The 27,189-nt window shown below is 44.0% G+C and overlaps 1 protein-coding gene across 3 annotated transcripts in view; it reads left to right on the top strand.

The window, feature by feature from the left end:
- Window positions 1-27,189, top strand: part of NEDD9 (neural precursor cell expressed, developmentally down-regulated 9) — a 176,139-nt gene that overhangs the window by 128,586 nt on the left and 20,364 nt on the right. Inside the window, exons 1-2 of one of the 3 annotated variants that reach the window (XM_081145755.1) lie at window positions 2,949-3,120; window positions 21,281-21,727. In XM_081145755.1, coding sequence (XP_081001881.1) covers window positions 3,109-3,120; window positions 21,281-21,727 — 459 coding nt within the window. In that variant the 5' untranslated portion in view covers window positions 2,949-3,108. Of the gene's footprint in view, window positions 1-2,948; window positions 3,121-20,976; window positions 21,108-21,280; window positions 21,728-27,189 lie in introns of those variants that run through there. The other 2 variants (XM_081145757.1, XM_081145756.1) reach the window with 2 other exon arrangements.

Here is a 27,189-nt window from a genome sequence, read left to right on the forward strand (position 1 = left end):
AATAGCCTGCAGTCCTTAAGTGTTTAAACGAAGATAAACCGAGAGTGAAGCATCCACATCATTCCCGCTCACAAGGCCCCAGGGATTTCCTGTAGTGCTCAGGAGAAAACTCGAGCTGCTGTGGCCCACCTCTCCTCGCTTGTCCGCTCCACGCGTCCCCTGGGTGCTCCCCTCAGGGCCCCCGGTGGCATGCTGCCCTAAACACAACCAGCTCTTTCCTCCTCAGACCCTATCCATGGGTCACGTCCTCTGTCTAGAATGTTCTTTTTCCAGAACTTTGAGTGGATTCATCCTGTTATTCAACTTTCTGCTGCAATATTACCTCCTTAGAGGGACTTACCTGACCGCTTTCTCTAAAATAAGACACCCCTTCCCCTCAATCCTGGTCTGTTTTTCTCAGGCAACTTTTCCTGCTTAATTTTTCCTCGTGTGTTACTCCGAAATTGTGTTATTTATTCATCTGATTATTGTCCTCCACTCCCACTGGGCTGTAAGCTCCATGAGAGTAAGAATTTGTCTGGGCTGCTGCATATCTTTCCCACCCAGAACAGCACCTGGCACATGGTAGGTGCTCAGCTGATATCTGCTAAACCAGAAAGCTGCCCAGTAAAGGATGGCATACAGATGAGGGAATTCCTTCCTCTCTTTCTGGATGCCTCCCACACATGTCATTAACAGTCTAATGGTGATAATATTCTAATTAATAAAACAATTAAATATTAATAGTCTTTATGCACTATATTTAACAAGATTATGTAAAATATTAATAAAGTAATATATAATAAATTTAATATTTAAATGATAGTTAATAATGGTCATAATAATAAACAACCATTTATTTAGGTCTTACTACATGCCAAGTACTATTAACTTCTATTCACGTAATCCTCATTATGACCCTAGCAGGTAGATACTACTAGATTCTCTATTTATACTACGGGACACCATAATCAGGAAGTCAAGAAATTTGTTGACGTTCTAATACAAGTTTACTCTTTATATAATTAAAATTCCAATGACCCAAACCACCTTGAAATGAACTTTGGGTAGATTTTTAAGTGTCTTGCTGTACAGGACAAAAACAGGAAAGTGGGAGGGTCACTTGGTATAAATTAAGCTTTCTAACTAGAGAATAAAATGACAAAAAGCCCTAGCACAGGCTTTGAGAAACTGTTCGAAAGCAGTAAAATGGGGTGAGAAAGTGTCCTCTACTCAGTGGTACTCATCAAACAAAACAGAAGGAGGGTTCCACTTTACTGTTTAGGAAGCCAAAGGAATGTTATCTAGATCTCCTGGAGGCCATGAGACTCATCTTACAGATGGGGAGGCCTTTGTCTAAGCCAGGCAGACACTGAAAACAATTTCCTGCAAAATAATGACTCTCCCATAAGTCTGTGGGACTGCTCGGAAGATCCTTGCGGTGCAGTGTGCTGCATGCTTAATTTGAGTTCAGAGAGACCTTGAAAAATCACTCAGGCTCATTTTCACTCAGGGCTAAATGAGGAAAAGCAAGGCCTAGCGGATGCCAGAACCGGTGTGTCAACCTCATTATGACCGCCTGGGGGTCACGTCCAGGGAACAGCAGCCACATTAAATGTTGAACTAAACTCTGAGCGCTGGATTTGGAAACCGCTTTTTGTAGGGTAGCTGTTCTTCTGTTCTTTTTGCTTAGATCATAAAAGTAACTTTAACCTATTGAGAATTTTGAAAGGGCGAGGGGGGACAAATCAAACAGATTCTGATCCAACTTGGCCAGGAAAAACATAAGGGCTGATTTTTCCATCCCGGTCGTGTAGCCTGGTTGGCATCCATCCCACTCAGGGACAGCGATTGTCTGCACTCACCAGGCCTGAATCCCGAGGCCCACTAAAAAGGAATTGTCCTTCAGAAAAAGTTGCTGAAGGTGACCATTTCTGTCTTCTCCTGGGGAATCTCTTTATCTACAGAAATCATGAAGCTGAACCAAATGTTCTGGGCTTCACTGAGGAGAGATCAGTCTTTTTAACCAGGCTCATCAAACGGGAGGCTTTTTTTTTTTTGTTCCCTGGATAATAAGCGTTGGTGGGTTAATGGGTCACCTTCAGGAGAGAGGTCAGAAGGAAAATCTGCAGCGTTCAAAGCTGGCTCTAGAAATGCCAACCATCAAAGAGCACAGTAGTGGGTAGACAGTGATGATATATAGGGAGAGCACTGGCCAGCCCCATCTGAGGGCTCGCATCTAACCTTTATCCTCAGCAAAGCCAGAGAAGGTCGCTGAATGGGGCTGACACTCAGCTCTGTGGGGCCCTGGTGAGGAGCTGGGGGGAAACCCTGGTGCCTGGGCTAGGGGGCTCCTTTTCACTGAGGGAGAATTGTGTTCTGGCTCCTCGCAGACTGACGTCGCAAGTACTTTGAACACTGAAAAGAACAAAAAAAGCAAACAGCCACACACAAAAAAAAGGGGGGGGGGAGGGAGGAGAGAAGGAGAGCTAGAGAGATATCAGCAGGGGTAGTTAGTAAAAAGGGGCCCGGGAGACAGAAAAGCTTTTGTTCCCCAGGGCTCGTTTCATGTAGACTGAGGTGGAGGGCTTTGAAACGAGATGGGTTTAGGAAGGAGTTGCTAGGGCGCAGGAAGCACCGCTGTCAGCCTGCTTTGTGACTCCGATGGCTTTAAAACTTAGGTTAATCTTTAAAAGAATTTATCTTTTTTTCCCCGGATTTTTATTTTAAAGGGGGGGAAAGGGGGAGTGGCGTAAAGTTGGGACCGGTTCCCCACTTGGTTTTATTTTCTACCCTTTCCGATAATGTAAAGAGAAATGATCACATTACAAGTTCTTTGTCAGGAACGTCCTGAAGTTAAGGAGTGGGCGGGGCATCTTAGTACCTTGGCCGACTAGCCAATGGCGGCGCGGTATGCAAATACGGCAAGTGAGGGGCCCGCCTCTATCAAAACAGTGAGCTCAGAAGCCTGGCGGCGCAGCCGCGCGGAGCTCTGCGCGCTCGACACCCCGCGCCGCCCGCGGCGTCTCGCTTCCAGTTAGCGCCGCACTCGATGGGGGCGCGGGCGCGCCGGGGCTTCCTGCAGTCCGACTAGTGCGCAGGAGAACGGCTCGGTTCACCGCTGTCGAGATGAAGTATAAGGTAAGAGAGTGCTTCTGTGTGTGTGTGTGTGTGTGAGTGTGTGTGTGTGTGTGTGTGTGTGTGTGAGTGTGTATGAGTGTGTGTGTGTGTGAGTGTGTGTGGTTGTGTGTGTGTGAGTGTGTGTGCGCGCGCGCGCGCGGTCCCTGCCGTCACAACTCCGCGGAGCCCCCGTGCGCCCGGGAGAGTTCTGAGACGGGTCTCAGGCTCAGGTTGGCATTCAGACAGGCAGAGCCCCAGCCTCTAAGCCCCACTCCTGGTGCTGCCACCGTCCACCCGCGTCCGCCTCCTCTGAAAATTTTGGAGAATTCCGTCTGAGAGCCGGTCTGTAGCGGCCGCGGCGGATCGGCTGATCGGGGTGTCTGACTTAACGGCGGGTCTCCTGTTCGCCCCGGTCCCCGCGGCTCCCCCGGGCCTGGCTCCGCCGGCCGTCTCGGGGAGCCTGGGAGATGGACCGCGAGAGGCATGGGAACTGCTGGCTCTGCAGCAGCGTTCAGCCTTCGCTTCAGGCGTGTGGTCTGGGAAGCAGGTCGCCATGTGTGCATTTGGTGGGAGAAATGAAGAGCCCCAGGTACTGTTATTATACAGCCGATGATGGAAAATGTTGACATCCTTAAATGACGCTGGTTGTAAAAACGAATGGGTGTTTGCCATTTCCTGAAAGCACTTTCATTGGCATTCGAGTGGACAGAGGGTCTGGAGGCTCAGGCCAGTGTGTTGTCCCTGAAGCTTACTGAGTGCCCGTGACACTTCGGCAGCATTTTCCCAACCGTGCATTTACACCATGGTTTATGTGTTTATTCTTGGCAAAAGGATTATAACTTGCTCGGCAGGTCCCTTTTGAAGTCGCCCCCGGGTCCGGGAGGCAAGCAGCTACCAGGGACACTGTACAGAAGCAGGTTGCAATGAATAGGGCGTGGGTTTTCCTTGGAGAATGAATACTTCTAGAATAGACACAACTCCTAGTGCTTCTAAATGAAAGTGCTATTATTAAAATGAATGCCGGCCAGGTGGCTATGCTTTTGGACTGACCATTTGTATTACCTGCCCAGCCTCCAGGATTGTGCTAGCTGGGAGCTGCTTTGCTTTCTCTCTGAATTATCTAGCTTCTGGCCCATCCCTTTTTAGTGTGATGTTGTAAATACTTGGTTCTGGCTATTAGCCATTGGCTAACCTCAGTGATAAATCTTTTTGCTCAAAAATTGTAAATCTTATGCAAAGCTCTAAATCTAAACGTCGCAAGCCTTTGTTTATAAAGTATGAGTTATAGTTCTCCCTGAAAAGGTTACCACCATCTGGAGACGCAGGTATCAGTTATCACTCTACTATCAGCTTTCCATTATCTGCCTGGACAGAAAGATTAGAGGAATGGGTAATCCTGAAGATTCTTAATATTTGACTCCAAGATGCAGCCAGAAACAAATCCTTCTACCCAGCGGGAAAGTTCTCTTTCTTGATGCCACGCACCCCACATAGCCAGTTTTCTTTTTCAGAGCAGTGATGGGACTAGATATTGCTTAGCCTGCAGTGAGTCTTTGCCCCTCCTGTCCCTATCACTGAATTCCTTTAGTTTGTAAAAATTGGCTTGTGGGGGGGAAAAGAGAAAATATGTTCATACATTTATTAGTGGAAAGTATAAATGACTGAAGTTGACAATGAGTGCTGCAATCTAGAAAGTGACAAAGTTGAAAGTCACTTTTATTCAGTGACCTCATCACGTTTTGTTTTACTCTGACGGAAAGAAAGCATCATAGCAACAGATGATGTATAGATTCCGACTGGCATTCATGGAGAAAACCTGCCTCTGTGCTGGCTCTTACTAGTGCTGAGTACCCTGCCAAGTGATGTAAATACACGATTTTGTGGGCACCTTCACCAGAAAAAAATACTGACTTCTCCAGCTGACCAAATGACAGATTGACACCTTGTGGTGACTATAAAATGAGCCAATAGCTGAAGCAATCTACTTTCCTTTCTTATAAGCCTATTTTATCCCTAGTTAATAAGAGACGACTTCGAGAGGATTTTGTAATTTTAAGTGGGAGATGACACAAAGGTAGAGGAGTGATAGGTAATGTTTCTTAAGACTTACTGCGACAATACAGCATTGTCATCTTTAACTCTCCCAATCACTCTAGGAGGTGGGTATGACTATACTCATTTTCAAATGTGGAAATTATGGCACAGAGAGGCTAAGTAACTTCTCCAAAGCGATACAGCTAAAAAGTGGTGGAGCTGGAATTTGAACCAAGACTACCTGGTCCCAGAACTTAGGACCTGAAATCACTATTAAAGAAAAAGAAAGAACCATCTGTGACTTCTCGAAAATGTCCTATGCGGCTGGTGTTTTCTTCTCCCAGGAAATTTAAGGCTATTTCATTGCAACTATCCCTGCAGGTTAGAGTCCTTTTTCTTTTCGGTGGTAGCTCCTCAAAGCAAAGTGAAATGCATGTTTTGCAGTTATTTGTTTAAGTTGAGCCACTTAGGTAGTAAAAAGCCAGATAATTAGCCTGGCTGGGGTGGCTCAGTGGTTGAGCATCGACCTAGGATCCAGGAGCTCTCGGTTCGATTCCCATTCAGGGCACATGCCCTGTTGTGGGCTCAGTCCCCAGTCGGGGGCATGCAGGAGGCAACCGATCAATGATGCCTCATCATTAATATTTATCTCTCTCTCTCTTTCTCGCTCCCTCTCCCTTCCTCTCTCTGAAATCAATAAAGATATATTTTTAAAACAAACAAACAAAAAACCAGATAATTATTAGACTGTAAAATCCTGGAGTCAGGAATTCTCTTTAAAACACTGTGTTGCACTATATACTGTTAGCGCAGACTTAAAAATGTTCACTGGGAGATTTGTAATCCAGCCACTATAAGATTTTGTTAAACTAGATTATCTGGTTTGGCTACTTCAGGGATCCTAACTGGACAACAACCAGACATGCACTCATTTTGCACTTTTACTCAATTCAAGGTCAGCCAGCCATGTATTTACAATAATCTTGAGAATTGTGGAATGTAAGCTATTACTTTGGTAAACATTTTTGGTTAGCACCTACCTAGTCTATTTTTATTTCTTTGTATGCTTTTTTATTTGTTCATAGGAAGGCTGCAGTCACTTTCATATGTACTTAATATTCCATTTCTCTTAAAGAATTCAGTCTGAGGTTCTGTGATAATAAATGGTGGTGGGGGCAGTGTTACTTCCACACAGAGCATGTTCTGAAGTAGGGGAAAGGCCTGTGGCTTGCTCAGTGAAGGCATCCCTCTTGAGGGTTTGAAGGTGGAGGCTATTGTGGCTGCTGTCTGCCAGGAGGGTGACTGAAGGGCCAGTGCTCAGCTGTGTTTGAGCAGAGACTGGAGACCGGCCCATTTTGCACAGGCCCAGGCCTGGTCAGTGCTCCCAACAGGCACTGCTTGTCTGATCTCTAGTAGCTGAGCAGCTTTTGTGGCTTTGCCAAATTTCTGAACCCTATTTGCCTCCGTTACAATTCTAAATTATTTATCTAATCTACCATTCAACAAATTTATTCTTAAATGCTTGGACTGAAGCTTGAGAAAAAATAATTGAGAGTCTTCGGTTTAGTCGATGTGGTCATTTATGACCTATATGATTGCCAGTTATTTCCTTGCTTTGACATTTTGGTTTTAAATTCTTTATTCTCTTCTAGATGATTTGATTCCAATTAAAATTAGAAACTCCTTCCCTTCTTCACTTTTAAATCTCATGTGAGATCTATAGATTTAAAAGCATCCAAAAAATGCTTTGACAAAGCCTCACTTGATTATTTGTTTTATATTATATATTTATTGAGCAAACCATTTTTGGAACTAAATGACTTACCTACACAGAGATGAAAGTCTTTGTAGATCTGAAGATGTTCTGGTAACACCAAGTTGCACAGTGGGGGACACACAAAGAATGCCCTTAGCATCTTTTCCTTCCGTTCCGTATACATGGGTTCTCTTCTCGGAATGTATCAGTGGCTTCCTGTCTGCACCTCTCCCCCAAGACTTCTAAAGCAACTTCCTCTCCACTTTTCAATCCCCTTTACAAATTCCCTCCCTTTTTCGACCTCATTGTCTCTCATTTTTTCATTCAAGTATTCCTTATGCTTCTCTAATAGCTGACTTCTATAGGGCTTGCCTCCCCAACACGCACAGACATGACACCCTCAAAGCACACCCCGTGCCCCCACCTCTCTTCTCTCTTTTGACTCTGCTATGGGAAATCTTGGTCTCCTGATGCTCCCTAATTCATTTGCCACTGTGTCTTTGCACCTGTGTGACTTGGTTAGTCTGTCACTTCCCACAGGTCAAGTCTCCTCATCCATCCTCTCTATAAAGCAATCAAAAGCCCAAATTTTTGTCTCTTTGAGTGTCTGTAATCCCTACAATAGGCTTTTTCACCTCTGCCCTACTGTGATAGCACTACCTAACTTATTAACCCCTTCCAATCAAATTACTATCTAAATGATACCTGTAACTCACATAGGTTACCCACTGGAGCGGTCTGTCATCTTTTTTTTTATTAACATTCAATGTTATTTTGTATTAGTTTCAGGAACAGGGGGTTGTCCAGCTTTAAGCCCCATTGAACACAAGAAATAAAGAAATAAAGAGTGACCCTCATTTGTATGTAGAGGCAGATTGATATACACATCACTGAATACAAAGTATGATCTAAGATCTGTTGCCTTGAGGTGGTAGGGCCTTGGTCTTCTATGTTCTTGTAGTAGAAACAAGATAGAGTGTGGGCTTTGGGGAAAGACATTCTTACTTCTTGGAACTTAATGCTCTGTAACCTTGGGCAAGTTGAGCTCTCTGAGCCTCAGTTTTCATATCTGAAAATAGGAATAATAACTGCCTCATGCTATTGCTCTAAGGCCTAAACAAGAAAATATCTGAATGTAAAATACTTACCATGACTCCTGGCATATAGTAAGTAGGCAGTGCCAGTCAGCTCCAGCTCTCCTTGTACTGTAGGTGCTCCATAGATGTCGGAAGGATAGTGTGACAGAATTAAGACTTGGTGACAGAATTATGTCGAAATCCTAGTTACTAGGTTAAGATGGTTGAGTATTGTTGAGTATTTCATGTGCCTGGATGTGTATTGTCAGAACGCAAATGCCACACATAGGATATCACCAGCACCCATATGTGTCCTCTTCATAATATACTAATGACTTGGTATCTTCAGTGCTATTAATGAGACTCGATCTTTGTATAATGACAGGACCTTGCTCATAGTACGTACTCAACAACTACTGAATTGAACGTTGAATTACATAAAATACTTATACACATAGACATTAAAAATGTCTTAATGCTGTATGGCATAGTGGAAAGAACATGGGCTTTGTTTCAAATAGCGCTTTGGTTACTTTCTAACAGCATATAGGCAAGCTACTTCAGACTTCTGTTTCCTCGTTTATAAAAATGGGATTTATTAAATACCTGTCTTATCAGATAGTTGTAAGGAAATAAGATATGAAAAAATCTTTTTCAGCTTTTAGCACATAGTAGGCATTTAAAAATAATAACTATTATGATGCATTATAAGATATATACACACAGGTATATAAACATAGATATACAAGCATTATATAGATAAAAATTTAAGAGGAAACATTCACTAGAATTGTTCTCCCAAAACAAACATATTAGTGAGGAAAAGAAAAAAACCATTTTTAAAAATCAAAGGTGAAATGCAAAGGCGGTGAGTTGGGGCTACAGCAGTTGAGGGTAAACTGTACCCCTTATCCTATGGCAGTCAGTGTGAGTAGGTGGAAAGTAAGAAGTCTTGGTTATCTATTTTTAGATCACTTTAGGGTTAGCAAGAAACCTAAACAAATTGGTTTCAAATGCCAGCCTCTGGGACCATGGCATTACTCTGCAGTAACATATAGGCTTAATTATCAAGCCTCCTTGCCAAGATAAACAAACAGGGCCACTGGGAAGAAATACTACATTTCCAACTTAAAATGCCAGAGAATAGCTGCTGGTTTCCTAGGCAATGGATGATTGCAAAGACTATGAGCTTGGAAAGGGGGCCCCTCCCCCCCAAAACCTGTTTATACTTTGTCAACAACACCCCCCTCCATCTTATTTACTTTGAGCATTCCAGTCGTCTCCCTGCGGTAATTCTTGCTGGCTAATGAAGACTCTGCGTGCCTGGGGAACATTGCAGCCTCCCCCCAGGGCTATCTTCCAGAGGAATCTTCATTTCTAGATAAACGGCCTTGTGGGTGACCTTTTCCACCCTCCACTGCCAAGAGTGATTTTTTAGAACGTAGTGTTAGTGGACAGTGTGATCTAGGTGAATTGAGGCCTGGACTTTAAGGAAGACAGAACAGGCACTCTAGACAATGTGAGTGCTGATGGCATAGGATGGTGATTTTTTTGTGGTTAAGGTAGAAGGTGGGGCAGCTGATTATAGAGATATTAAAATTGCCAGCAGAATGTTTTCAATATACGCCTGGGCCCCACCCTGGATGGCTAAATACCAGTTTATTCTTTAAAAAGAGTGAGTCCCCTCCCCCCCCCACCTACCTCCCCAACCAATAATGGTGCTAAATGGTGTTTAAGTAGATAGTCCTTACTCAAAGGCTGGGTCCGCTGATTTGGAGGTGTCTTACTTCTTTGTAAATCTTGGTGTATATGCTGCAAATGAGAATTCCTCCTGATATTGCTAATATGTCAAGGTCATAGTTATAAGATGTTACCAAAAAGGTTCCGTATGTGGAATGCTGATGTTTATGCTTACCAGAAATAAAGATTGAGCAACTGTGAATATATAAAAGTGCAAGCATTGCACAAAAATGTTTGATAGCTCCTTTTGAATTTAATGCCTTTCTTTACTCTTCGTGTGTGTGTGGAGAGGGTTATTTGTGAAGCTTAATAGAAAGTTGCAGCAACCAGAAGGCATATAAGGTTAAGATTTGAACCAGATCTTTCTGTTTATTAAAGCAATATGTATTTAGACAGGCTGATGTGTCATTCAGTTTTTCCTAATTCCTCTTAGTTATGTGGAAACCCTATGGTATCTCTTATATGCATTAGCCTTAACTTCACTGATTTGTGGTAGTCGGATTGCTACCCTTAACTTAGTGCTTCACCCCACCTCACCCCCAGGAGATGTGGCTGGCTCCTCCAGGCTTTTCTGTCCCCAGGCTCTGCACTCTACTGAAAGAATGAGCTTGGATACCCCAAGCTCCCAGCTCCCAACCCCCACTAACCATAACAAGCAAAGCCAGCACACTGGGAAGGCAGTAAAGTGGACTTCCAGACACTCTGGACTTGGCATTCGAAGTCTTTAGTATCTAACAGTACATGTTAGTAATCTGTCAATGAGTTTTGGGGGAGGAGGGTATGTTGCTAATCTTTTGTGGTATGACTTAGAGTTTGGCAGAAAGTGAGTTAGTGGACCAGCAGGATTTCAGTACTATCACAACAGTATTGGCACAGCAGCATTTTGAGTTCCTCTTTCCCTTGAGCGCTCCCCTGGGATAGAACTTCCATGTTATTCTTTGATTCTCCAACATTTTCAACAGAGCTAAATGTGGTGAGCACACCCTTGAATGGGAGTCAGGGGCGGCAACAATAGGAGTAGAGTTAGCCCAACAGCCCTTCTTCTCTTAATAACCCCATTCGCTGTGCAGCTGGAATTCTAGACAGTCTCAGAGAGGCCCAGGTGCCTTTGGAATATATCTCATTTCCTTGTTAAAATCATCTTGCCATTTAGAGAACATGTCCGTTGACTGAATCAGGGACTCTTATCAGAACTTACCTTTTTTGTCTCAAATCCTAAATTCAACCAAGGCAGGCCTGTTAGCAAGATATATACTTGCATGCCTATCTGTTGTTCTTAGTTTAAAATATAGGTAATTTCTGTGGGAGTGTACCCATGTTTCAAAAACCCTAAAAATGGGACATATGGTCTAACAATGGGAAGGATATTTGAAACTGGGACTGTCTTGGGAAGCTCAGGAACACATGGTCACTCTGGGCCATCAACATGAGCTGCTCCAGCGATCAGTCAACTGTCGAAGGCCCTCTCCCTTTTCCCTTATGTCAACCTCTTGACAGGAAATTATCTAAGAAGCTTTTTATAAGTGGATGCAGGCAAGTTTTTCATATAGAGTCATAAATAACATTTACTTGTAAGTAATAAGGTGGTCCTTTTCTTTTTCCTTGCAGAGATAGGCATCTTTAGGAGTGATGGAAGCCTGTTTTGCAGTGTGGGCTTGTGCAGAGAACACCTGAGAGCGTTAAGCAGCCGGGGATTGTATTTCAGTTGTTCTTGTTTCAACCTGGCTGGTAGCTCCGTGCCTCATAGCCTGCAGCGTCTGCCCAAGCCTCCTGCTCCCTTATTAAGATCTTAATTACAGACGCAGCTTACTTCATTGCTGGAGGGAAAGAATTTAGTTTCTCTGAACTGTGTCTGTTTTTTGGTGTGGCAGGTGTAATCATGATGAGATCATTGCTGGTTTATTTTCTTTTCCTGGAGGAATTTTTTTTGAGGGGGAGGAGTACAGTGCTTAAGACAATTTCATGAGTTCATAACAGTGCAGTAATAACTGAGCTGTGATTTTATAGAGACCCTTTCTTACGAAGATAGCAGAGCATTTTGCATATATAATTTCATGACTCTTCCTAATATTATGATAAAGAACATGTTTATTACCCCCATTTTGTAGATGGGAAAACAGAGGCCCAAAAGGCAGTGTGATTTCTTTGTCTTTCAATTTGAGGACCAAGACTAGACTCTGTTAGTGCAGTTTAGTGTCGAATCCTCTGTCCAGGATTTCTCAGCATCGGCACTGTGGACATTTAGGGCCGGATAAATCTTTGTGGTGGGGGACTATCCTGTGCCTTGCAGGGTGTTTGCCAGCATCCCTGGCCACTGCCCACTAGTTACCAGTAAAACACACACACCCCCCTCCAAAATGTCTCCTAATATTGCCCAGTGTCACCTGAGAAGACAGAATCCCTCTAGCTAAGAATCACTGGCCCAATCTCCCCAACTTTCTTCTGCTTAAAAATAATGGCCTTATTGGTTTGATATGATAGAAGCACAAAAATACAACCACAGAACTGCTTGCCATAATTTTACTGTAACCAAGGCTGAGCTTTATGTAACAGGTCCTAACCAAAAGGAAACTTCCCCTTGTACACTTAGCACCAATTTGTTCAAACACATACCACAAAATACTAAGAAGCAGGAGGTCTCTCTCAGGTTACATGCAAAACCATCAGGCCAGAGGAAGACTTCAGAGACTTAAGGTGGAGACTCTCTGATGTGTGTGTGTGTGTGTGTATTCATACATATAATGCATTTAGAACTGGGCCTTAAAGAAAACTATTTTATTCTCATAAACTGGTATATAATATCTACACGTGGGAGCTTATCTATATACGCAGCCATTGGACAATTTCATCCGGAGGCTTGTTTCCGTTCCCTTTGCTCCTGCCATCTTTCTCTCTTCTAGCTGGAAGCTATAGCATCTAAAGGTTGTTTCTTTAGACAACTCTGCAGTTGCAATGGAGACGCAGCACCCTCTCAGCCAAGTGTACCGAGCCATGTTTTAGAGCTCGCTGAGGACCTCACAAGTTAAGTGGGATCATAGCAATCAGGCACCAAACCTAGGTCAAGGGATGTTTAACAGAGTGCCAGCGAGCGCTGGCATCCAAGCTACAGCAGTCGTGTTCTGGCTGGGCGCCAGGCGAGGGTTGCCAGGATGTAGACATATTTCTATTGGTATTGTGTTTAGAAATGGTACTGTATCGTATTGCATTTAGATATAAATTCAGACCTTGGGGACTGCATACCTTGGTGCAAGTACTTTATTAGATGTTCTAACTTGTGTGTTTTGACTTTTGAGAAATGATGTCGTTTTTGGAAATATGCTCTAATATAATGGAGTGGAGTCTCCTATTCCTTTATAACAATTCTCTTTTCGCTTCCCTAAGTACCTGGATGTTGGAGGGATTTGTCTAGACAGGCAGATAGATGTGATCCGGTGCCAGCACTGTAATGTTGGCTGACATCCAGATGGTTGTTTTATTGTTAATAAAACCTATCTTTTGGGTGAGTGGGTGTCAGGCCTTCATCATTATATGGCGCCTGTCAGATTTATCTAGGGACAGACCCTGAAAAGAGTTTGTGCCTGCCCCATGTTTTTGATCTTTTTGCCAGTAAACTATACTTAAATCTATCAAAACCAGGCAACCTGGGACAAAGGCTTCCTGGCAACAGCACTAAATTCTAAGATGGAGACGCTTCTCAGGAAGCACATCCTGGCCCAGTGGAAAAAATCCTAGATCGAGAGGGGAACCAGATGCTAGTTCTGGCTCTGCTGCTAATCTAACAGGAGACCCTCTGGGTTGTAAAACAAGAAGATTGGGTTAAAGTGATCTCTAAGATCCCTTCTTAGTCTGAAATTCTCGTTTAGTTGGTTCTGGTCAAGCTGTGGGTAACTTCTGGTTCTAACACCCACAGAAGCCTCCGTGTCCTTCCTTAAGACCCTCAGGATTGCTTAGACCCATCGCAAAGACCACAGAAGAGTGGGAAACTGAGCTCTTAAAGACACATATATATTTATGATCATCAGACTTGTAAGGAAAAAGCTAATTTACTTTTCTCAAATACTGGCAGCACTCAAATCCATCTTCCATGAGTGGCCAAGAAATGAGAGAAGGGGACTGTGAAGTTACACGCGTACTCCCACGTGCACACTGACCCACCAATCCCCTTGTCACTGTTTTTCTATGAAAGAGAGAGTTTGCTGTAAGCTCTTGTTGGTTTTGTGGTAGGTAAATAAACCCCAGCATATGAATGTTTCTGTCCTGTATCAACCTTAAATCAAGGGAGGATTGACAACATTAGTTCCAGTGCATGAAAACAAACCCAGTATTTAAAGAAACACTTTTTAAAATCTGACATCTCTGCTGTCCATACCATGTTACCAAATCTGGCCAGACAGTAATTTCTCTCTGAGATCCAAATATTTAAATTTATGAAGAGCGTCAGGCCTTCTCACCAATTCTTAAGAAGTTGGCATATGAACCACCAAAGTAGTGCTGGGTTCTAATGATCCTTCACTGAATAGAAATAGGTCCATATGGAAGAGATGTTAGATTCCCAAGCCCGGGAGCCTGGTGGGCCACCACACAGGGCGCACCCCATCGGCGCATGTGGGGGCTGCTGCACATCAAAGGGGACCTTTGGAAGGCAAGTGTCTGATGTCACATTCTTAAAGCATCTCCCATTCAGAGATGCACAGAGAATGCTATGGCTAAAGTTCACAAGGCTGGAAAATCTAAGAAACCTTAAGGATTTGTGGCAGGGTAAATGACATGAAGAATCAAAGAAGGTCCAAGATACTCATATAAGCTTTGTAGCCATCATAAGAGTTAGAAGCACATTCCAGAAAATAAAAATCATTGGCTGAAATGTGGTCCAGATGCCGGAGAGTCTTTGGTGGCACAGATTGTGCACTCGTCACGTGATCAGCAGCATGATAAGGCACTTGTGGGGCCAACACAGATCCTACTGCTGCCTTTCTGTGACTGGTTCAGATCACATGAAAGTGTGTCAGATGCAATTGATAAATATCACTGAGAAACCCCTTGGATGTGCTGTGTACCACATCTTCTAACTTATGAACTTGAAAGCTGTGCGTCTACTACTCAACAATCTCAAAAACATTGTTAATTCCACATTCCAGACCACCCAATGAAAGTACCCAGGTGTAAACCAAGTATTCCAAGAAGCACAATCCAGGCACTCATAGATATCCATGTGTTGTGACTACGGCTGATAGATATCCATATGTTGTGACTACAGCTGTTTCCTTCTCTTGGGAAATCCCACATCTCCCTATATCCTAAAGGTGATGGTGGGCAGAAGCCAAAGTGGTCTGACGACCACAGCCTGAAGCTGATTTTTTTAAAAATATGTTTTTATTGATTTTTAGAGAGAGAGAAAGGAAGAGGGAGAGAGAGAGATAGAAACATCGATGAGAAGCATCAACATTGATCAGCTGCCTCCTGCATGCCCCCTGCTGGGGATCGAGCCTGCAGCCCAAGCATGTGCCCAGGCCAGGAATTGAACCAGGGACCTCCTGGTTCATGGGTTTAAGCTTACCCACTGAGCAACACCGGCTGGGCCTGAAGCTGATTTTTGTCAGCAGATTCAGAAGCACACAAGCCTTTCTCTTCCTCTGTGTCCTCAGACTGACCCTGATGTTCATCCTTCAGCCAGTTCCTTTTGGACTGATTTCCTTCTGTATTGTGTCTTTTTCTCACGATCTGGCCTACACAAAGTGTGTGTGAGTGTGTGTGTGTGTGCTTCTGTGTGTGCTTCTGTGTGTGTATGTGCCTCTGTGTGTGTGTGCTGCACACCCTGCCAGATCCCAAGGCTAAAGTTCAGGGGGTTGGGTACAGGAAAGTCATGTTGTTGAGAATGTGGCAGTCCTGAGGCTGTGGCAGGAACTCCAACATGACAAATATAGAATGAAGTAAAAATAATCAGAGGAAGTTGGGCCATTGATGATGCTATCAGTCCTAGTGAGGTGACACACCAGCCATTGTGTCTGATTTCTCTTCAAAGAACAGCATGAATGGTCATGGAAAATACAAGTCACACCTCTCTGTATTTGGAATAGTAGATAGTTGCCCTGGCAGCAGGAGTAATAAGCTTTCTTGACATTTCTATAGCAGCGGGGGGAAAGGGCAGGGAAGAGTGGGGGGTGACGTAGGAGTTATCATGTGACCCATAGCTCCCTGTACCCTGTACAGTATTTTCTTCCCACTCCTCAGGCATAGCTTGGGAACCAGGAACAGCAAAAACCAAATGTTCTGGCAAAGTATGAATGTGCTCAGTCACCTGCTGCCAGCTGTGGGTTGTACCATTGAAAGGAGAAAGGCTCTTATAGAAAACATTGTATTTAATCTGGCTGGGATGGTCAGTTCCTCTTGGCCTTCCTGTTTGCTTGGTGGTTGTGGACACTAGATTCAGGCTCCCCATCTACTCCATTATCCAGTTTTAATAGGGAGGGGCGGGCAATTCACTGCTTGCTGTCTCCCACATTCTCTGGCTGTGAGGCTTGGTGATTTGGACAGGCCACTTATCTTTCTGGTTCCATTAGTTTATCTTCCCATGTCCATCTGAAGATTTTGACCAAATATCATGCTGATTTCTCCAGAAAAGAATTTCACTCTCTCTGTAGAGAACCAGGAAATCAGAGTCCAGAATCCATTTCAAGTTAGCAAACATTTAATAAGTGTGTATTTTGTTTCAGACACTGGGCTATAAAGTTCTGAAAATGCCAAAGAAATAAGACAGCCTCCCTGAGCTTAGGGAATTCCCAATCTTGAATGGGATAATGCAAGTTGTTCTGTAAGAAATACTATTACAGAATACTGGGAAGAGACGCGATTAGATAGGTTTTGGAAAGCTAACTATTCTGGTTGTGTGGAAGGTAGATTTTGAGGTGGGAAGAAGTTAAATATAGGAAACCATTGAGAAGCAATTGCCATACTCTCCCCCAGAAGTTGCTGAGTGTCAGTGAGGGGAGAGCAGGGTCCAAGCTGACTGGGTTTCAGGTTGGGAAGAGACTTGGAAAACCTCTGAGACCACCATCCTGGAAGCTGTGTGCATACTGTTAACTAAGACAGGCAGCACAGGAGAAAGGGTCTTTTACACTTGTTAATTTTGAGATAAAGAACCCATTAGGCAATTGGAAATGTGGGGTTCGAGCGCAGAAGAAATACCAGGGCTGGAGCTATGGGTCTGAGTGCTGTGTTTAGATGCCACAGCCATGGATGAGATTTCCTGTAGGGAGCGAGCACATGGAGAAGAGACGACTGCAAAGGAGACATCCCTCTGGAACAGGATCACTTCAGGAATGAGCGAAATTTTTTTTTTTTAGTCTGTGAATGAGAAGGAAGGTGAGTGGTCATGAGAACAAGAGAAGAGAGCCGCAGGAAGTGGTAACGTGGAAGCCAGAGTAGTTTCAAGGAAGATTGGGACAGGGATCCGCGTGAAAGGCCGCTCCAATTAGGGTTTCCCAAGTGGGATTTATGACCCTAAACGCCAGTTAGAATCCTCATTAGAGCCACAGCATTTGTAGCATATGCATTTGACTTTATTAAATACCCCCCTAATTCTGGAGCTGGAGACGGGAAGCCTGAATTCTTGCCCCAGCTCGATGACCTTCTTGCCAGGTGACTTTGGCAAACCATTAACTTCTTGAGCCTCTTTTTTCTCATTTGTAAAATGAAAGAGTTTGACTCTAACTGTTTAAAGCTCCTCTGGCTTTCAAGTTCTGTGCCCAACTGTTTGGTGCTTTGCCAAGCTCAAGCTGCACTTCTAACTGCCAATCTGGAGGCGAACCATCCAACCAGATATAGAATTACATAGCTCTCTTATCTCTCCTTGATTTGTTTCTGTGTTGACCTTTCCTGCCATGGAGATAAATATGGGGGTGGGGGTGGGGGTGAGAAAGAGTAGATCTGCCTTTCTTGGTTTTTTCCAAGATACTCAGATAATCGCCTTCTGCCTTTGTGGCCTTGCGGGCTCATACCTGTGCACTGAAGGAGAGGGCTCCTCCACCTTGGCCTGGGTAGCAGAATTAACTCTTGAATCGCCTATTTATGAGTTGCATGTGCTTTTGAATGAGATGTTTTGTGTTCCGACTGAAGTTAATTTTGCTGTTATCTGCTTACTGAACTCCTGCTCCAACACACCAAGTATTTTCAAAAGCCAAGCCCTTACCCATGTTTTCCCCACTTTTTGATGGCTTTGTACTCTGCTGTAATCTAATGATATTTATTCAAAATTTGCCCAGTAATGTTATTAGTATTAGTGTTAGTGTTTTGCCTCAGAAGGTGCCCTGATTGCAATAAGTAGTTTCACTATTGCTTTTTGTAGGCAAGAGCTTGCAATGCCTAGAACTCATTATTAATTCAAAGCAATATTGTTTTGAGAGATGGTTCTCCTAAACGTAATTGTGAGCAAGGCCAACAGGGAGCCCAAGGCCAAAGTGCCATCCAGCAAATTAAATAAATAGTCAGAGTAACTTCCTAAGTCTCCAGCAATGTTAAAGTACTTGCCTTGAATTAATTCATTTAATCCTCACAGCAAACCCATGAAATAGGTGTTATTATCCACATTCTCATTTATAGATGAGGAAGGTAAGGCACAAGGGGAGAGGTAATCTGCCCAAGTTGCACAATTAGGACGTGAAACCCTAAGACTCTATTTATTTTATAGACGTGACAAGAAGAATTGGTGATCTTTAGAGCTCTACTGAATGAAATATAATGGAATTGAGCCCAGTCAGGAGGACACTGTGTAGTAGAGCTAAGGTGGCTTAGAGTTCTGGAAAGAGAACTGAACTGAGAGACCACAGTTCTATTCTCATCTCTGACACCAACAGTGTGGCCTTGGGCAAATGATACACTTCCCTCAGCCCCAGACCTGTTTCCTTGTCTGTAAAACAGGGGAGGTTGGGTCCAGGTATCTCTAAAGGTCTGGAATCTTTTGTTTGGGAGAGTGGCTGGGTGTAGACGTTGGCTCTCTGTAGCTTGCATAGACATTAAATAAGTCACTCCTGTTCAGCCAAGACTAAGAATATCTATCAGTGTGTGAGGTGTCAGTGTAGCAGTGGGGTGCCTGACACTCCCAGCGATGCCAAGCTCTCTTTCTAAATCCTGATCTCTAGGCGGCAGAGCGGACTGCTGGGAAATCACGGGCAACTAGTCGGGAGAATCACCCACAGTGGCTCCATTAGCAAGGACAATAAGCTCTGAAAATATTCCCAGAGAAGCAGCTCTTGAGGCAGATCTAGAAACATTAGCATGCTGCTTACCAGGCGATGGGAAGGTCACTGGGCCAGGAGACAAACACCCAGAACGCTCTCACACAGGGACTTCTGTCTGCCTCTGACCAAGCACGGCCCGTGCTCTGCTTCAGTGCTTCATGGATTCTGTGGCAGGGCCAACTCCGAAAGCCTCGACTGACCCATGCTGATTAGGTCTGTAGGCCTCTGCCTTTCTACTGCTTTCTGTTTCTTTTCTTTCTTTGCTTTGAAGCCAATATCATTGCACAGCTATCCACCCTCAGTTCCTATAGAACTGGCCCCTACTCTTTATCACTTCTGATTTCATCTTCGGGCCTCCTTTCCAGCCATTCCCAATTGTTGAGTGGGCCCTGGAAAAAGGGACAGAAGCTGGCTGGGGGTGGGGGGCTGTCAGCTCCCTCCCTGTTCTCTAACCTCAGTACACTCGGGGGGGTAGGGGGTGGAAGTAATTCCTTCAAATCATTTTGGTACAAAAGACCAGAATCCTGTCTTCTGTAATCTATGACTTTTCTTTTAAATTATAGAACATCCAAAAGACAGAAGAAGAGAAACAGGAGATTTTAGGATTAGGGCACATTCTTAAATGGCTCCTCAAAGCAGAATAGAATGATTTTTATCTTTATTATGTGAACTTGTAATTGTTGAAAGGAACCCAAAGATTCCTAGAATATAAATACTAAGTAAAGTGTTCACCTGGAACGCAAACCCCTCGGTTTCCCTTTGGCTTCCCTTACTGCTCACATCGACTTCCTGGCTGTCAGAACTTTCGAGAACCGGACTTTAAACTTATCCTTAAAAAGCATCACCAGGCTTCCTGGGTACTGACCACTATGGCTTTATCTCCTTTCCTTAAGTTAAGTAGTTGCACTGACTAAGGCATTTGGTGAACCGAGTAAGAGTAGGACCCCTTCCCAACCACTTGCAGAGCACGGCTGCCCCATAGCCTTGGACCAGCACACAGAGCAAGACCTGCGGCCACGGGGACAGAACAGGGGGAGATGATTAATATGTGTCAGCTATAAAGGAATGCAAAGCATGAAGCTCGAAGATCAAGTCCACATTTCTAGAGAAGAAAACAGGGCACAGAAGTCCGAACAACAACCACCCCAAATTCCACTCTTGTGTGAAGTCACAAACATGCCCCATGCCACCGGAGGCCTTTCTCCCACAATGACAACCATCGCAGTAACATCTAGTGCATGCAGACATTTCAGTGGAGCTCTAGAGGGATCGCTTTTAGCTTTCCGAGTGCTTGCGGTGAATTTACAATGTTCCCGACTCCTCTGTGTGCTGGGAAGTAGCAGGCATGTGGTGATGGCTGCCATCACGCTGCGAAACATGACTAACGCCAAGAAATGAAATCTTTGGAGCCTTTGAAAGGCTTCCAAGAATGTCAGCACACATTGCCTGCCCACTCTCTGTTGAATGCCTACTTTGGCTGGCTGCTTAGTACTGAATGTACCAGACAGGCCTTCATACAAAGAGAGAAAGTGTTTTGGGTCCCTGAAAGGGGAAGGCGCAGCCTTTCTGATGTGAATGGCGAGACTCAAGGAAATAGTGGCAGGATGAGGAGGGGCCTTCAGGAAAGGTACAAATAAAAGAACAAAAGAGAAAGAGACGGCATCTACCTATGTGTGGTGAATTCTCTGTAGCTCCCGCCGTCCAGTGTGGAGATGCAGACAGACCACTGTAACGCTGTGCTCCATGCTTGATGATCATGGAAAAATGCTTGCTTGGAGATTCTCCCGAATCCAAAGACCTTGAGATCCACTGAGAATGAGAATTTGTAAGCCTGCCAAGGCATGGATAAGTGTACTTTTGTTTCCATTTTAACTCCGAATATAAATGCCATTCATACTGTTTGTTATTAGGGATGTTCTTTAACTTTCCATAAAAAAATTGAGAAATGTCAGTTGTAGTACATCTGAATAGCTTGAAATATTTTATTTCCTAAGCTGGCTTTAAGAGAGGAAGAAAAACGTCTTGTGTAGTGAACCATTCTCTGACTCCGTAACAGTGCTGCTCAGAATTCCTTGGCACGGCACCGGCGGCTGGAGGAGAGAGCTCTTGTGGTGTCTGAGCCTTTCCAAGGAGGCAGTCTGATGTCATTGGTGGCAGACGCAGAATGTATGTATCTGCCTTTTGTCTGCACCATCTGCTTTTCACCTCACAGGCTATCGTTTAGATTTATCTTTCTCTTCTTTCCAGGAGGTGTGCCTCTCCATGAGAGCATGGGCTTTAGGGTTAGAGAGACTAAGCAAATATTCTAAGATAATTTTCCTCTGTTTTTTCCCTCCTAGAATCTTATGGCAAGAGCCTTATATGACAATGTCCCAGAGTGTGCTGAGGAGCTGGCCTTCCGCAAAGGAGACATCCTGACTGTCATAGAGCAGAACACAGGAGGGCTGGAAGGATGGTGGCTCTGCTCCCTACACGGTCGGCAAGGCATTGTCCCAGGCAACCGGGTGAAGCTTCTCATTGGCCCCATTCAGGAGACCTCCTCCGGTCAGGACCAGCCTACTTCTGGACTGATGCACCAGACCTTTGGCCAACAGAAGCTCTATCAAGTGCCAAACCCACAGGGTGTTCCTCGAGACACCATCTACCAAGTGCCACCTTCCTACCAAAATCAGGGAATTTATCAAGTACCCACTGGCCATGGCACCCAGGAACAAGATGTGTATCAAGTACCACCATCAGTGCAAAGAGGCATTGGGGGGGCTAATGGTCCCCACTTTAGTAAAAAGGTGAGTGAGCAACTGACTGGATTTTTGTTCTGATGTATTTTTTTCCATTGCACTGGGAGCAATAGAAATGTTCCCAAAATAAGAACTTGACCCTTCCAGGAGGTAAGTATGTCTTCCAAGAGGTAAGTATATCTAAATACCCTAGCTCGGCATTATTTTTGCATCAATTTTTCATTCACTGGTCAGCAAAACTTTCTGGAATTCCTACCATGTGCCCATTACTGTTGATCCAAAGCTATCATAAGTTCCTGTGCCAGGCCAGCTCACACTGGACCATTAACTTGTTTCTCTCCATCTTTCTGATAGATCTGCTTTTAGGCCTAGGTTCTGCACTCAGATAGTTTCCAGTCTTTTCTACTTCTCCCTTGAGTGGCACAAGGCACCAAATTTTGTACAAGCACGGTGATGCGGCAAGGACCCTCCTTTCACCAAAAGCTAAGTCACTGCCCCATTGGCCTGGCTGCACAAAGAACCTGCTGGAAGGAGAGAAAGCAAGGAAGCTGGGAGTGGGTCATGCCAACCAACTTGTTCTGCAGAGTTGCTCGCTTACATTTGACTCATTTAAAACACAGAGATGCTTGAAAGGAGCCATCCTCTTATCTTTCAAGTAATTCTTATAATAATGCCTGAGCCACTGGCGAAAACAGTGGAACTAGGAAGGCTTCATGTTAGAAAGAAAGTACCATAACAGTTTGAGATAAATAGAAATTTGTTAACTGAATGAATTTTAAGCATCTAGTACATTTTTATGCTGTGATGCAGTGACGAATTAAAAGGTGACCGGGCCTTCACGATGCTTACAGTGCAGTGGGACGGCATAAGCGACCCTGACTGCCAGTGCTGGGGGAAAGTAATGTCAGTGAGCCTAAGGGGGTCACAGCCAACACCAAAACGCTGCTGCCTATGGGAGCCTTACAAGGGAGGGCTTTTCTCTTGTGTTTACTGGCAAATTCCAAGGGTCTACAGGGGATCCCGTGAGGTTTGGTATTAACCTTTAAAAGACAGCATTTAAAAGACAGCATCATACAAACTCCATATATTTTCCAGGATCAACTGTACAAATAATGGTTTCTTTCCTTTTGCCTATAAAAAAGAAGGTATATGCTTAGGTTTCTGAGTATTTAAGAATGGGCAAATGTAAGGAAATAAGAAAAGACTTGAATTACAGGAGAGATGCAGCCCTATGCCAGAAAGAGCTTGTGTCTAGATGCCCTGCTTCGAGAAAATCTAATTCAAAGTCTGAATTTACAAATCCATCTAAATTAGGGAATATCTATTTGCACGATAATGGAATCTTATGTTGAAAATAAAGGAGGGTGGGATTTACTGTCAGATTTCTTAAATAACAAAGCCACAAATGAATCCAAATCACCTTTTCTCCATAAAGTATGTTTTACAAAACACTTCTCAAGTGCACCTGCCTAAGCCGGGTGTGTGTACATTAGGAGGACTCCCTCCAGAAATGGTAAGCAGCTTTCTGACTAGCGTTGCCCAAGACAATGACTGCTGTCTGCAGAGGGTAGACTGGCCATGACCTTGCAGAGTCATTACCCCATGGATGTCAGACTCAAAGGGAAAGCCAAACCAGGCCTCTGTCTCCAGGGGAGGAAAAGAACAGTTGAAAGGTGTAACTATAAATAAATAACTTCTCTCATTCTTAGTGCTGGTTGTTTGCACCTTAAAAATAGCTCTCCCTTCATCTGAGCCAGTTTAAGGCAGACGGGAGACCAGAACAGGAAATGCTTGGCTGAGAGGTGGTGGGGTCTAAACTTTCATCACAGTTTATTTTGGCAGGAAGGTGACATGTTTTCTTTTTTAGACTCAACCTTTTCAGTTCCAAGTCTGAGAAGTCTAAAACCTCAGACTTCTTCCCATTTTATTTGCTGTTACTACACTGCAGATTCTCTCCGTGACTCTTCCACCCTGTTAGCTGGAGGGACTTAGACCACGCCTTCCCTTGGATTGATGTTGGGGCGCTGGGGTTACCCTTAGGTGCTTGAACTCAATGTTATGTTTGTTTTTTTAACTCTAAAATCAGTAGAACATTTTATGTTTAACAAAAGGTAAACGATTCCTATAGGAGGAAGCCAGTTTCCGAAAGGGACACCTGCCAGCCCTTTCAGGGGATGCAGCAGGCCTGGGGACTTTACCAGAGCTCAGGAGGAGAGAATGCCTGGAGGCCTGAGTGGCTTGGAGCAGTGGGGTCTGAGGTGGTAACATGGTGAGGATGGGAATGGCACGAGGACACCTCAAAAGTCATCTTAGAGCCTCTGTTTCCCTAAGCTGCCCACCTCTGTCACATGCACTGGACCATGGCTTACCCCCATGGAGCGAGTCTGCTCTCTTCCTTCCTTTCCTCCCCCTCTCTCCCCTTCTTCCTCTTTTCTCTCCCCTTCCTTCCTTCCTTCCTTCCTTCCTTCCTTCCTTCCTTCCTTCCTTCCTTCCTTCCTCCCTCCCTCCCTCCCTCCCTCCCTCCCTCCCTCCCTCCCTCCCTCCCTCCCTCATTTCTTCCATAATGGAGATGTCTTGGCTCCTAAGAGGTGATTTTAACCTTCTAGGTTACAGCAGCTGCTTTAAAAACTTCTATCAACATCTCCCTCAGTGTGAGCTTCTAATTCAGGATATTTTCAGTTGCTGAGAATCATTGTAATGATTTAAGCCAAAACCCCAAGAGTGAATCCCAGTATAGTGCAGGGATCAGGCTGAGGGTGGGGGTGAGGGTGGAGGTGGGAGATGAGTTCTCACTGTAGCTAAATCAGCCTTGGTAAATAGCCCAGTGCCCATTTTCTTTGTGAATTTCTCATTATAAAAGAGTGATAAGCCCAGAACTAGACATTGCTGGTAGTTTAAGCTGTGGTCCTTAAAAGCTATTAAAGAAGAGAGGAGGCAGTGAGATCTTGTTCTGAACCACTGAAGTATGGTTTTAAAATTTTAGGGAACGTAAGAATCACCCAGAGGTGGAAGGAAGGTGAATTGAAATGCAGATCCCCACACCTTTCCCCAGCTTCTAAACCAGAGTCCTGAGGATCTGCATTTTAGTAAACTCCTTGCTGGCTCTGGGGCGGAGGTCCAGGACTGCTCTCCGAGAAGCACCGATGGGACGGGCCTTGTACCATATTGGATCCGTTCCAATTTGATTGTGATATGGGACTTTCCATAGTTAAAGATTCCCTCGATGTTGCAAACAGACCGTGGGCTTCAGAAATGTTATCGACCACAGCTTTTTCTGCTAGTGAGTCACTGAGGGAGGAAGAAAAGACAATGAATTCTGCCTTCTACCACTTCAACTTTGCTCTCTGGGAAACTCCAGCCTCTACCCACCTTCCTGCATCCCATCCACATGAATAGACATTCCTCACTCATTAAATCAGAAGTTAGGGAAAGATAGTCATATAATATAATCCCCACCCTTTCACAAAACAAGACGGCAGGAGTACTGTGGAAAGAGCCTGGGCCTTGGAGGAGGCAGCTCCTGCTCTGGTTCTTCATTACTATTATTCCTGGGCAGGTGCTGAACTTCCTCAGGCTTTGCTCTCTCCATCTGTACAGTGGGAATAATCTTAAAGCTGTTGTGAGTCTTCAATGAAACAATACATAGAAAGCACCTGGCACAGTGCTTGGCATGGCAGGGGCTTAAAAACATTAGTTCCCCTCACCGTGTTCTCTCCTTTCTCAGAGTTTTTTTGAACCAGCCCCGTCTGTATTTTCCACTCTACACCAAATATGCAAATCCTTTATTGCTGGCACACAGGCTGCTCCCTTTGAGCGTGTGCCTCTCTCTGGTTCAAGGAGAATTTTGCACAGAGTGGAAAGAACTCCCAAAGTTATCTGGAAACCGTATACATTGACACCTTTACTTAATTTCATTGGTCTTTTCACTCTGGGTTTTTTGTGCAGGGCCGTTTTATGCATTAGGCATTGTGGGCAGAATGCCCAGGTCCTACGAGAATGTTCGAGAGCTGAATTAAAAAAATTTGGCTCCAAAATATGAAACGCAGAAACTGCAAACTGGAAATTAATAAACAGGCAAACGTGTAGGAAACAATATCGTGTCAATCTTATGGTTACAGTTAGGGCTCAATTAGTTGATTACATTTAAAAACAATTTGCAAGTTAGATTTTTCTCACTTTGCAAAGATTTCTAAATATGCCCTGTGATTGCCAAGAACTCGTAGGCAATTCTAAATTAAATGAGTTACTCATAGTCCACTAACTTGAAAAGCTGAATTATATTTTTTAAAAGTTCTTGATTTTTCAAAAGCAAAAATCCTACTTAATATAGGAGTATAGTTGGCAGTAGAGCCCCCGGACATATGAAGCCTAAGGCCCATGGAGATCTAACATAGCCTCATTTCTCTACTGCCCTCTGAGTTCATCCATTTCATGCTTGATCTTCTCAGGGAATTACATGTGTTTCTCTGATCATTGCTTGGACAGGTCGCTTTTATTCTAACCGGTGCAATTAGATTTGCTTTGAGTCCTGAAGATGAGTGTGGGCTAAATTATAAACTCATTAAGGCGGGCAGGGGTCATGGCTGTCTCTTTATTGCTATCGGCCAAGCTCAGAGCAAAGTATCAGCACATAGATAACACCCGATGAGCAAAAGAGCAAGGCCAAAGCAAGAAATGAAGCGTTTCATTTGAGTTGACCTTTAAATAAACTGAAAAGTGGTTCTGATCTTATCACCCATCCGCTGTCACACTGTTCAAATCCCATCGTTCAGCTCCTTACATTCTGTTATGACATATGTCAGATTATACATGGTAGTTTCCCCCAGAAAGGTCTTGGAGAATGCCACCATCTGTTTTCTGTAATCATGACTATCTATACACAAAAAATGAGTATCGAAGCATGATTGATGTACAGTTCAGCTTGTCTGAGACTTCACTTTTATGCATTCTGCCCAGTTTAGACAACAAAATTAGTTAAGTCTTCTATAGTAACCTAAAAAAACAACCTAACTTTTATTGAGGAGCAGAGCTTCCTTTGTGTGTGCTATTACTTATCTAGAATGCCTTTCCTCCTCTCTTCTATCTGTGCGCTCCTGTTCATACTTTAAAACCCATTTAAATGTTCATCTCCTCTGTGAAGCTTTCTCTCTGCACCGTAGCTGTGTCTCCCTCCTCTATGGTTCCAAAATATGTCGTACATTTCTTTTAATTTCAAGGGAGCTCATGGGCTCATTAAAACTGTAGTGGTTTGCAGTGGCAATGTGTATGACAGGCAAGGCTGGGACGAGTTCTGCTTCAGGGGTGGTACTCAGAAAACTCAAGTAATATTAAGATTTATCTAGACCCCATTACATCATTTTTAAAGACCATTTCTGACCTTCCAAAATGGGACACAGCCATATGTTGGCAGAAAATGATTCAAAGATTTTAGCCAGGTCTTCTGGGCCCATTCCTAAAAGGTAATATAAGAACCAAAAATAGATTAACTACAATGTTTGTACCTTCTTAGA

Source organism: Miniopterus schreibersii (genome assembly GCF_964146895.1).
Source record: "Miniopterus schreibersii genome assembly, chromosome: 8".
NCBI classification, from domain to species: domain Eukaryota; kingdom Metazoa; phylum Chordata; class Mammalia; order Chiroptera; family Miniopteridae; genus Miniopterus; species Miniopterus schreibersii.